We start from the raw sequence: 13,408 nt of genomic DNA, 5'->3' as shown, positions 1-13,408 counted from the left end.
AGGCTGCGTTCCGGGTCCAGTGTCTGAGAGCCTTTCTCATCACCTCTCTAAAAGCCCCGCAGGGCCCCAGGTTCCACAGGCCTACCCAAGCAGAAGGGAGACAACCCACTAATGGCACTCTGTTCCTGGGCCAGTGGGCGCACAAAGGGCCCGAATAAAACTCACTGGAAGAGGACAGCCACTCAAGAGGGGGTGGGGGGACAGAGTGCACTTCAATAGGAGAAGGAATCTTTCTCTTAGGGGCCTGAAAACATATACCTTGGTTATGGTGAGTTTGACTGTACAGAGAGACGTCTCAGTACTAACACAGCCACCGTTTATCAGTGATAGACACTACATGGAGCGGAGGAAGAGGTACTTACATTCAGGCTGTGGATGAGTTTTATTGCTGAGAGGAAACTTTGGGTCAGAATCTATTCCTGTTCACAGAAGAAGAAAAAGCAAAGACAATGATATCCACTCTACCTTCAGTTGAATGACAGCCTTATTTTTAAATCTTGGATTCTGCTAAATCTAGCTCTACTTTAAATACTTTTTGAGTTTTGGTAGTTAATGTGGCATACTTATGATACTTACACATTTCATTTCAACAGGGTATATCTCCACATATGAACACCACTTTTATAATTGCTGGAGCTTAAATGCAATAGGGAGTAAATAGCTGATGTAATGCTAAAAAGCAAACTACATGCCACTCACCTGTATTCGCGTCACCATCGCTAAGCTTAAGGTGGCCAATGTTCAGTGTGATGTTGTTTAGTCGTCTCATTTAGTTTTTAAAATACGTAAAAGCTTCAGACAGGCTGTGACGTGGTTTATGTCAGAACAATAAATAAAAATGCCTTGTGGAGTTAACCACAGACCCTATTTCAGCCACTGAAACAAAAACAACTTAAAAAAATATTGAATATGAGACTAGCGAACCTGAAAGTGTTAAAATGCTAACTCACTGCTAGCGCTAAGAAAAAAAGGAAAAGTATGCGATCTGAAATGCAGCCAACACTCAACCACTCTTGGGTGCTACCTATAACCATACCTTTGTTGAGATTATTAGCTGGTTATTAATATACTCACTTTTATAGCACATTTTCCTCCTCTTGAAGTTGAGCACTGTGTAGTTGTTGGCACGTATGGTCAGATTGAGCTGCACTGTTAACACAGCCTCTCCATCCACCCTGCCCGAACAGAAGAGGTCCACTCTGAAGACGACACACACACCACACACACACACACACACACACACACACACACACACACACACCACACACACACACACACACACACACACCACACACCCACACACACACACCACACACACACACATCACACACACACACACACACACACACACACACACACACCACACACACACACACACACACACACACACACACACACACACACACACACACACACACCCACACAACACACACACACACACACACACACACACACCACACACACACACACACACACACACACACACACACACACACACACACCACACACACACACACACACACACACACACACACACACCACACACACACACACACAGCAATTATATGTCTGAGATTTGTGAGATACAGTGGGGCAAAAAAGTATTTAGTCAGCCACCAATTGTGCAAGTTCTCCCACTTAAAAAGATGAGAGAGGCCTGTCATTTTCATCCTATGTACACTTCAACTATGAGAGACAGAATGGGGGGAAAGAATCCAGGAAATCACATTGTAGGATTTTTAATGAATTAATTGGTAAACTCCTCGGTAAAATAAGTATTTGGTCACCTACAAACAAACAAGATTTCTGGCTCTCACAGACCTGTAACTTCTTCTTTAAGAGCCTCCTCTGTCCTCCACTTGTTAACTGTATTAATGGCACCTGTTTGAACTCGTTATCAGTATAAAAGACACCTGTCCACAACCTCAAACAGTCACACTCCAAACTCCACTATGGCCAAGACCAAAGAGCTGTCAAAGGACACCAGAAACAAAATCGTAGACCTGCACCAGGCTGGGAAGACTGAATCTGCAATAGGTAAGCAGCTTGGTGTGAAGAAATCAACTGTGGGAGCAATTATTAGAAAATGGAAGACATACAAGACCACTGATAATCTCCCTCGATCTAGGGCTCCACGCAAGATCTCACCCCGTGGGGTCAAAATGATCACAAGAACGGTGAGCAAAAATCCCAGAACCACACGGGGGGACCTAGTCAATGACCTGCAGAGAGCTGGGACCAAAGTAACAAAGGCTACCATCAGTAACACACTACGCCGCCAGGGACTCAAATCCTGCAGTGCCAGACGTGTTCCCCTGCTTAAGCCAGTACATGTCCAGGCCCGTCTGAAGTTTGCTAGAGAGCATTTAGATGATCCAGAAGAGGATTGGGAGAATGTCATATGGTCAGATGAAACCAAAATAGAACTTTTTGGTAAAAACTCAACCAGACGTGTTTGGAGGAGAAAGAAGGCTGAGTTGTATCCAAAGAACACCATACCTACTGTGAAACATGGGGGTGGAAACATCATGCTTTGGGGCTGTTTTTCTGCAAAGGGACCAGGACGACTGATCCGTGTAAAGGAAAGAATGAATGGGGCCATGTATCGTGAGATTTTGAGTGACAACCTCCTTCCATCAGCAAGGGCATTGAAGAACGTGGCTGGGTCTTTCAGCATGACAATGATCCCAAACACACCGCCCGGGCAACGAAGGAGTGGCTTCGTAAGAAGCATTTCAAGGTCCTGGAGTGGCCTAGCCAGTCTCCAGATCTCAACCCCATAGAAAATCTTTGGAGGGAGTTGAAAGTCCGTGTTGCCCAGCGACAGCCCCAAAACATCACTGCTCTAGAGGAGATCTGCATGGAGGAATGGGCCAAAATACCAGCAACAGTGTGTGAATACCTTGTGAAGACTTACAGAAAACGTTTGACCTCTGTCATTGCCAACAAAGGGTATATAACAAAGTAGACCCTCCAGAAAAACGCGATTCTGCGATCGCAGAATTTACCGCATAATCAGCAAAATGGCGCAGATTTTCAAAAGGCCGCATATTTATCAAAAGGCTGCATAATCCCCGCATTTTCCACACAAAATTGAGGGGGAAAAAAGTGAACTCGTCTTGACGTGAAGTGATGATGATGATGACGCAACGTCATCAGCTCGCGCATCACGGAAAGTAAACAACACCGTAGAGTCAGCGGCGCCGGATTCATTTCAGAAGTGGGGGGGCCAAAAAGTGCGTGCATGTGACATAGCCTACTTGCCAACCCTCACGATTTTCGCGGGAGACTCCCGTTTTCCTCCCGGGGTCATATTTATCCCGCATTTCTCCCGATTTCTGACTAAATCTGATTTGACGCACCAAATGTTACCGTTTCCACTCGGACTTCAATACAGCTACACCATTGTTTGGTTTCCATGGTAACGTGTCATTTTAGTAGCGCGAGCAAATGAAAGTCTGAGAGGGTCTTCAGGAGGAAGATAGTCAGAGAATACAGAACAAGAATGGACAACTCAACCCTCTGCTCACTCCTTTCCTGTACATTAAACTATACAGACCAGCCCACATATGACAGCGCAGTTGCTCATTCCATCACTTCTTTTTTCCTGCTACGCTCTTGTTTGACAAGCTGAATGTTGACTGGTGTTTGACTGAAGTAAGCTCTGTGAAAAGTTCCAGTTATTAACTCGGTATTTACAAAGCTGTCATCTCCACATTTGGAGAAAGTTACAAGCCGTTTGACAGCCGCACATCTGCATATTTCACAGAAGGCTCGTTTAGTGGTTTTGCAAATAATTAACCACTCTCTGTTTTTGTACCATTCTGCATTGAAGTACCCTCTCTTTGCCCAAATAAGCTTTTATTGGCCCGTCACAATGTCCCGACAACAAACCTCCATGCAGTCGGAACCAGCCTGTTTTGGTTCAACGATGCCGGCGGCGGCGGTTTTGACAGCTTCTGCGGCCGCAGAGCTGCTGCTGGGGTTCATCTGGCTGCGCTGGTTCTAAGGTTGAAGGACCAGGCTCCGGAGTTGTGGATGTCAGGGATGTGACATTCAAGTTGTTGAATTTCAGCTTAGTTTGACTGTATTTTGTTTTCTTATGCGCCGGTTCTTCTGACATGTTTGCAAGTTTATCTATCTAGGTTAACGGCTGACACACACTGAACAACGTAACACATAACGTAACCAACGTAACAAATAAACACATCTAAGCTTTGTTATTGGTTGTAATGTACATGGATACATTTGAATGGTGTGACAATGTCCTATTTGATTGGATTAAAATGTACATATTCTTCCTGTTATGTCTGCCTGCTGTATTTTACCTAATGCAAAGTGACCTGCTCCATCGAAATCAGTCGCATTGACCCGAAGACACATTTTGAGTTGTATACACTGTTGGAAAGAGGAGATTCCTAGCTTTCTAATGATATCAGGATTGTTTTTGTACTATATTAAGCAAAATATGTCACATTATATAATGACTGTCACCGAGTCATCATTTTGAGAAAAAGGCCTTAAAGTTTCCTCTTCTCTGGATCGATCTGATTGATCATTAGCGGAGCAAATGATCAAAGTACGGAGGGAAGATATTTTCGTTTGGATTACTGGTCTGGGGGGAGCTCGCGAGTGTGTGTGTGTGTATACGTGTGTGTGTTTGTGTATTTTTGCGTTTGTTTCCCGGGGAAAACTTTCAGGAGAAACACCGGCTGTTGTTATGCTTGCTGTGACGTCAAATTACTCCGTTCTCCGCTTGTAATTATGCCGTTAAAAGCTTCAAAGCTGTATTTATCATCTGAATTTGCCGAAACAAGTTTAATATTCTGAAAGCCAACACTTTGTTTATTTGAAATCAGATGAAAACAAACTGTAACGGACCCTGCGGTGTTATCTATGATTACTATGCCTTACATTCATAATGTCAGCGGAGGGAGGGGAAGCGGCGCTGTAGAAGAGCAGAGTGGCGAGTGAGAGGCGAGCTGTGTTCTTCCCTTTACAAGCTTCAAAAATGCCTGTAGCTAATGAGATAGAATATAACAATCAACAATAACAAAATATACACAGCTAGATCAGATGGCGTTCTTTTTAGATGCGACTTTAGAGTAGAGGGGAATTATTGAAACGGGATGTGTACAGGGTTCCGCGGCATCCGCTGCTGCGAAAATGTGGGGCAGGGCCGTAAAGCGGGGGGGCCAATGGCCCCCTCGCTTCCGGCGCCCTTGCGTAGAGTGAACGTGTGGAACTCACACGAGAGAGAAAACACCAAGATGAAAAAATGTATTCCATCTCATTTACCGACGAACATTTCTGCTAAAGACCGGGCAAAGCAGTACCCCGATGTCTTGCACGAAAGTGGGGGGAAACTATTCTGCACCCTGTGCAACTGTGTGTTGGAGCATAAGAGAACATCGACGGTGACGACCCACTTTGATTCATTCAAACATTCGAAAATGCTTTCTGCTGCTGCGGACAAGAAAGCCAAACAACTCACGTTCACCGAGGCATCAACCTCCAAAACCCTTTTCGAGGGCTACAAGAAACGGGTGAGAAGCCTACAAGATTGAAGCTGGTCAGCTAACGAACGAGTAAATGAAAACAGAATGAGGCGGAGAAGTGTGTGTGTGTGTGTGAGAGAGAGTGTGATTAAAATAGCCCAATTGCTTTTACAATAAATAAACATTGAATGTGTTTTAATTGTATAGTAAAGGGGTTTAACATTAGTGGCAGTTTGTGTGTGAGAGAGAATAAATAATTAAGACATCCCAATATTAATTGTTTTCGCATATTTAGCATATTTCACTACTTTTTGACTTTTTCTAGACAGTGGCATCAATCCTCTCGTCAAATGCTCAGCCAGGAAACTGATAAGTGTATGTCTGCCTCTCCTTTAACACTGTTTCAGCATCTGAGTTTAAATTAAAACTCCTATCTGTTGGACAGAAAACAAGTAAGAGCATGGACCTATTGACACAACTGACACTGATATTTTTCATACATGAAACGAAAGGATTATATTTGACGAACCAGAGGGAACGCGGGGCACCTCCCCCTGAATGGAGATGTTGCTTCGGGGTTCGTTCATGGCCACGTCGTTGTCCATTTGAAAGCCAAGCCGGTAGTCGACCTATAAACAAATAGCGACGAACCACAGTTGTCAACACACAGATGGGTTGTCCTACAATAGGGGTGTAAATCTCAAGTTTTATCACCATACCATATGAAATCAATGCTTTGCAAAACAATAAAATATCTGATCTGAACTGATATCATAAAGTCTGCCATTATTGATATCACTTGATATCATATTCCGATTCAACACAATCGCTAATCAATAAAAAAAAGCTCTCTAGGAAAGAGGTGCTCGTAGACTGATAGAGTGATGTGACAATTTCAATGTGTTCATTTGTCAGGTGCATTTGAACGATTACGATCAATGTTTGTGATTGAGTTACACCTCTACCCAAGTAAGCATGTCTAAGGGTGCGGTCGAATTGTCCAAAAATCAGCTCCTATCGTCTTTTCCTAACCACTATTCCTTGACCTCTGTGTGAAACGTCACAGTGTTAAGGAATAGTGCATAGGAGAATTCAAGAGAATCCCACTGCACTTACACTATCAGACATATTAATGATGCACCAGCGGATGTTATTAATGTGCATCTGCTGTGGGGAAAGTACAGTTTTCTGTACAGCGGACTACAGTATAGCATCTAGACACTTTGCACCGTGCTCTTATGGTGTTGTTGTATGCGGGCTTTATGAACGTGGACAACAGAGAAACATATGTTCTTCATTAGGTTCGAACTGGAACGCACAGCTTCTTCCCTTCAGCAGTCAGACTGCTGACAATGAACCCCACGCTGTCCCATACTGCCTAGTTGTCGTCGTGTGCTGTGCTGAAGCGCAATTCTGTATTCACTGTATTTATTATTATCTGTGTATTTATTCCTATTTATACATTTCCCATCTATTTACCTTTATTTTGTATCATTTATTTTGGTACATACTTCTGATAATTGTGTAACTGACTGTTTCGCACTCTGGTTTGACCATCCTTACATTTCGTTACACTGTGCTTGCATTTTTGTAATGACAATAAAGTAATCTAATCTAACTGAAATAGAAAAGTGAAGTGAAACCTATGCTTGTCACCAACACTCCCCTCATCAGTTCCTGATGCTGAGACTTACCTTTGTCTTGGAATGCCAGGAGAAGTGCAGGCTGTTGGTCTCACTGGGCACAGGCAGGGTGAAGGAGAGCGCGTAATGATTCACCACGTCATCTCGCACATAGTACAGCTCTGCATCCAGGCCTGTGTGAGGACAGAGGACCAAACATTTTACCATATTTGACAGATTTTGTAAATCTACGAGAAAACACATTTTGTAATTTAGAGGTAGATTTAGACACAGAGCAAGCCTGAGGAATAATGGTAATATCCACTCAGACTGCATGCCTGGATTTGGGGGGTTTCCCCACAATAAAAGAGATGGACTGCCCACATCTGTTAGCACTTGAGACCTCTTGGTGCCCCCACTGTAGAGCCTTGCCCCCCCAGCTGCCCCCCTAACTTTTGTTTCCCTAAAACTGTACTAAAACAAACCTACACTATTTCCACAAGCTTCTCAAGCAACAAAACAAGCATTACATTAGTTAAAATTGAATCATTTTAAATATCATTTTAGGCCGCATTTAAAACGCAGCTATGGCCCTGCATTAAACTGCGGAGCGGCGTTCACACAGCCCGCGGCTCACACCGCTGCAGAGAGGGAGCAAGCTGTCCCAGCACCTATGGATCAGCTTCCCCTGGGAGCATTTCCATTTCCACTAGTTTTGTTTTGACTAAGGACGAGAGCTTGAAACTAAATATTAATAAAACGCTTTAGTTTGAATCGATAGCGTTTAACAGACGGGCGCTGTTTGGGGCGTTACGTTACAAAATACTACGCAGACAGCGTTAGCTGGGAGATCGATCACTTTGCTAAACTACGTGGTAGCCTACTATTAAATCCACGTAAACTACACATCACAGCCATGAGGCCAGATCAATGAAACCAGGATACATCCTTTACCGTAAAAACTGGATCCAAACACAGCTGCCTGTGTGCGCTTGATCAATACTTTCTGATGTTATATGATATGCTACATATTAGCTAGGCTACATGGCCCTAACGTGTAAAGTTATACAAGCATTTGTACCAGTGCTTTTCACAAGTAGACTCTTGCAGGCCAGAGTATAGGAGTGATTCAACAACAACAAAAATACATATGAGAAGTGATCAGGACGAACAGAAAGAGGAAAAAGAAAAGAGAGATGAAGAGACCAGGAGGGTCAGAGCAGGAGGAAGAGGAGGAGATGAAGACATTAGTGAAGAAGAAGAAATGTATGTGAGGAATAAAGATGAAGTGTCAGAGAGAGGGCCAGAGGCAGGGATCAGGAGGCAGATGAAACTCCAGCTGGACCACATGGTATGTTCTTATTCTCCTTACATATTCCATCACAGCAGCTCAATCTAGCAGCTCTTAGTATTGACACATATTGATTGAAATGTGTTGCTGCACAGGTCACCTGTAGCTCTCTGAAGAGATGGGTGATGTCATTTGTGTACTTAATTATAATTAAGTACTTACAGTATGCAGAATTCTGAGTATTCTCTGAATCGGGTACATTTTCCCACCTCAGGCACAAAATATAAATAATTACTAGGAATTTCCTTGAAAAAATGTAACAGGGTTGAAGTTTTTGACAAAAAGTAGCATGAGATCTTGTTTAGCTAAGATATGGCCCACATGGAAGTCAAGGACATTACAACATTGTTATATTTTGCAAAACTATTAATTATTTACTATTATTAATTCATACAACATAGTTGAAATGTTGAGCTTATCAATCTTAATCTGAAATACAAAAACTGAAATATAGGTAAGAGAAGAAACTGACACTTTTGTGATGTAATTCCCTCAATGCAGATCACACATGGACTGATCCATTATTTTAATAGGAGGGTAAATGGTATGGCGTGACGGGGTTGAAACAAACTGAGGGACAATATTGCAATTTCATAGATAATTCAAGTATTTTTTCAGAATTGATTTTTGATCAGTTAAAGTTGACAAGCATATGATTATATTAGCAGCAACATGTTGGGATAATTGGCCATTTTGATTTGTTTGATATTAAATGAATATGTAATAATGCTTAGTGAGGACATGCAAATATGTCTGTCTAAGACAACCAATTTTTTTTAAAACAAAATATATATTTAATTTTACATTGTAATGCAAAACAACCTGTTCCATTAATTCATTGCTTTAAAATACATTTTGTAGTTTCCTTTCATTTAAAATGGTTGAGGTAAGCTTGGGGGACTCAAAAGGCACCCGATTGTTTGTCTGAACACCTTGTTTCTCTTGTGCATTAAGAACACTTGTGTTAGGGCATGAATTAACAATAAATAGGTTATATACAGTATAAAATTCCACGTACTGTCCGCCCTCCTATGCCACCCTGGCATGACCTCTTGCCTCCCCTTTGCCCCCCCATGTAAAATGTTCTAGAACCGCCACTGTGCCCAAGTGAAACTTTAAAAAGTTCAAGACAGGCAACTTCCAAATACGAGTGCAATTTTCTATCCAGGGAAGTAAATTGGGAAGAGGAAGGGTTTGGAATTCCTTAGATAAAAACTGACATTCAACCATTCAGTTTTTATTTTGCGTATTTTTGCTTAGGTACAGCATTTTGTGTTTCTTTCACATTCCCTTGAACAAAGTCAAGCCAATACGTTTTTATTTCACTACTGCATCACAAAAAGTCATGCAAGTGAAATGTGTGCTGGTGAACCCCCGACCCGGGGCAGTGCTATCAGTGCTCTGAAGCGTCTGTCTGGCAGAGCGGGGTCTGTCTATCAGGCCAAGAGTATCTAGTTTAAAGAGAGGGGAAGAATGTGCCCAGGCTCCCCAAATACCCCTGGGCCGTCTCAGAGCTGTGGCTCATGGACCTCTCACACATCAGCTCAATTAAAAACACTCTCTAGCATCTACCCACTCTCATTCATTAAGAAACTGCTTCTGGTTGGGTTAAGAGGAATACACTTACATGTACAATTACAAATATAGTTAACCCATTACTTTAAGTGGACCTATCATGCTATATTTGAAACATATATTGTTGGGCCATACCTATACAAAACATGTCTGTGAAGTTTGTTTTTCAAAATACCAAAAAGATCACTCATTGTAGCCATACCTCATACCCCTCTTTTGAAGCCCTGTTAGAGAAACGCAGATTTTGGGTCCTCAAAAATCAATAAGAGGAGGCGGAGCTAATGCCTGATCAGAATTCTACCGGAGATAAAGTTACATTCGGTTGTGATAAAACGCCATTCTGTTTAAACCACATCAAGACTTGATCATTTATGTTCAATTTTGAAAAAAAACTCATTACCATCTGCTGATAATGATGTTAGCAGAAAAAGATAGTAAGTGGACCTTCAGGTAAATCGTTGTTGCAATAGATATAAGAAGGTTATTGTTATAATCAAAAATGAGCTAAAAGAGATTTCTTTATAACTTCAGCACACAAAACTGGATTGGAGAATACTGTAATGCATATGACTCATATAACAAAGTCTCTCATGTGTGTGTGTATATGAGGGCACACAGCCATTCACTTTAGCAAATAATAATTCATTTTCTTGTGCTCAATTTCTCCCATCATCTTTTCCTCAATATACGGCTGCACAGTTTTTCACTATGAACCCAGACATAAAGGAGAAGGACCAGTGTGAGTCTGGCTCAAGTCCGTCCCCCCCACAGTGCCATAGTCATCTTACCTAATTGCAACAAGTTCATAGCAGGAGCAGCAGCCTGTCAGAGTACACAGAGCAGACAGGGAACAAGTGTTCCTGAGGCCAGGGAGGCCAAAGCATGCAGCTTCAGCGCCGACTCACACTCAGCTTTGGACTGGAAAACGAGTAAGTAGAAGGCGTGCCTTTAAACGGGACCCTTGTGAAAAAGTGTTGGGTCAGTGGTGCCTCACTTCATCATCATGCTGTTTGCTACTGCCAATGCAAACGCTCCAATGCTAACAGTCTTCGTAAATGCTAACGGAAAATAACAACATCATTTTAAATTCCAGCATGATAACTTGGCAGTGTGTTATGTTTCAGAGATGATTTCCTGCAGGACATTTCCATGTTCTCTGCTGGTGTCAAGTGATTAACAATAGCCAGATACACACTGTATCACCTGGAAAAACACTCCTCTTCAGAACACATGACACAATATAAAAATAACAACGACAGACAAAATATAAATGTTTACAGTAATAAATCACGTTTTATACTGCATGAAATAAATAACCCCACATTCGTACGGGAAATACACCTTCAAATAAATCTGTTATGAAAGATTTTCTAATGAATGATTTCAGTTTTCATTCATCCATACATGCACATAATACAGAATCCAATCTACTCTGCCTCAACGGCAACCATTTCTCATGAATGATCCTAAATAAGAGGTCAGCAGGATCATCAATCAAAAACACATACTAACATGTACAGCAGTGCTTGTATACAAAGCTGCATAGATTTTCCCACACAGTGACTTGCCGCCATAACAAACAACTTTTAAAATCCGTGCTACAATGCTACTTTTACTGTTTAAGCTCGCCACGCACAATTACATGATGTGACACTGTTTCATGACAAATATGGGGACATTTATCATCACATATCAACAGAAGTGACTTCATCTCTCTGATGCTCTCCCGACCTGAGCAGCGCGTCGCCAGTTTCTTGAACTACGGCTTCTCTACGAGCAGCAACGTTGAGCTGCTGGAAACAGCCCAGTGGATTCACATAGATCTATAGAAATCTGTTTAGCCAGTGAGAGCATTGAGCACAGACAAGTGCTAAAACACAAATGCAAGAAGGAAGAAGAAGAGGGGCGTGTGGATTGTAATATATAATGTAATACGCTGTGCTTTAAGTGAGAGACTCAACTATAAGGGAAAATATTAACACTATGAGGCAGAACTATACATGTTTATAAAGGGAGCCTGATTGCTGACAAGTGCACACAAATCCATAAGAAAACTAGTCAAATAAAGTAAACATTAATATTATTGAGTAACAAGTATCATTTTTTGCATCAATTTGGAAATGACTTAAAATGATAGGTTTGAAGTTTGTCTCAAAACAATGATATGTTGCATTACATACTAAAGTCATTTAAAAGTTATCATTCGCTGCAATAAATCCTTAATGTCCACATTGTCCATATTAATTCCTAATTTCTTTCTTAGGGGACTCAGCTCTAAGAAACAGTGACCACAATCCACAGTTGCTGCTCTGTGCAAAAAGTAATAAATACATTAAATATGTTCAGCCAAAGCTAATATAATCTGAAGATTTGGCAAATCAAATGGACAGAATTCTCTCCTTGTGTTTCCCAGACTGTGAGTCAACTTAACTTAGAGTCATATTGGGAGGCTCGTATGCATGAGAGACATGATTACACTGACCACCTTTTCTAAGCAACTATATGTTATGTGAAACAATTAATGAAGGACTTGTTGTATTACATGCTTTTTTCTTGTTTATGCAAATTCAAATGCATATTTGTATTCAACTCCAAGATATTTGAATTTAAAGTCAAATGTACTATGCAGGTCAGCACCTTGAGTTCAGTTTAGTAGTGTTAGAGTATTGGGTTATTTGTATACCCTATAACTCTTATTATGTGCTGAAGATTTGATATAGGAGGAACATCAATTTGGGTATACTTATTTCTGGATTTCTTAGATCGAGCACTATATAGTTCCCTATTCAGCATACCTTTAATTCAACATCAATAAAAAACCCTTATAGCAGGAAATTGGCGACACCCTATTGCTGACTCTGATTCTCATTGCAACTGTTAAATGTTTCTCCCTACTCCAGCATCTGAACAGCTACACAACACACACAATGAATATCATGAACATTTTAGTCTATGTATACCATTTGTGGAGCTATGCAAAATGTAAATTCTTAAAAACTATTTTGGGAAATCATTTTGGATTCTCAGATGGACAAAGTCATTGGTTTGTTTGGAACCCTGGACAGCCTGCAGACATTCCTTGAGTAGCAGCGACAGGCCACTCAACATCCTCACTGAAGTAACCTCAGTGCCTTGCTCAAGTGCACACAGACACTTCCTTCAGCTGGAGAGACAGAGTTACTCACTCAATCTCTCCTTCTGCGTTTTTCTTACTGGTTCAGTCTTTGAAACTGGCAAAGACGTTGTTGCACTAAAGCTTTCACATAACATCACTTCAAATCAGCAATCTGAAAATGCTGTTCCTTTCTTATACAGAGGTCAACAGAACACTTAAAACAGCATCTTATATGTGCTGTATGAAG

At 41.4% G+C, this 13,408-nt stretch overlaps 1 protein-coding gene across 1 annotated transcript in view; it reads right to left on the bottom strand.

Annotated features, from left to right (window-relative positions):
* The window catches only part of ryk (receptor like tyrosine kinase), a 72,851-nt gene that overhangs the window by 28,095 nt on the left and 31,348 nt on the right, over positions 1–13,408 (bottom strand). Inside the window, 4 exon segments of the mRNA XM_034235611.1 lie at positions 363–419; positions 1,075–1,207; positions 6,029–6,127; positions 7,193–7,314. Of these exon segments, the coding sequence (XP_034091502.1) occupies positions 363–419; positions 1,075–1,207; positions 6,029–6,127; positions 7,193–7,314 (411 nt within the window).

The sequence above is a fragment of the Gymnodraco acuticeps genome, unplaced genomic scaffold (genome assembly GCF_902827175.1).
Source record: "Gymnodraco acuticeps unplaced genomic scaffold, fGymAcu1.1, whole genome shotgun sequence".
Lineage (NCBI taxonomy): Eukaryota > Metazoa > Chordata > Actinopteri > Perciformes > Bathydraconidae > Gymnodraco > Gymnodraco acuticeps.
The sequence above is the reverse complement of the archived record's forward strand: the minus strand, read 5'-3'. Positions and strand labels throughout refer to the sequence as shown.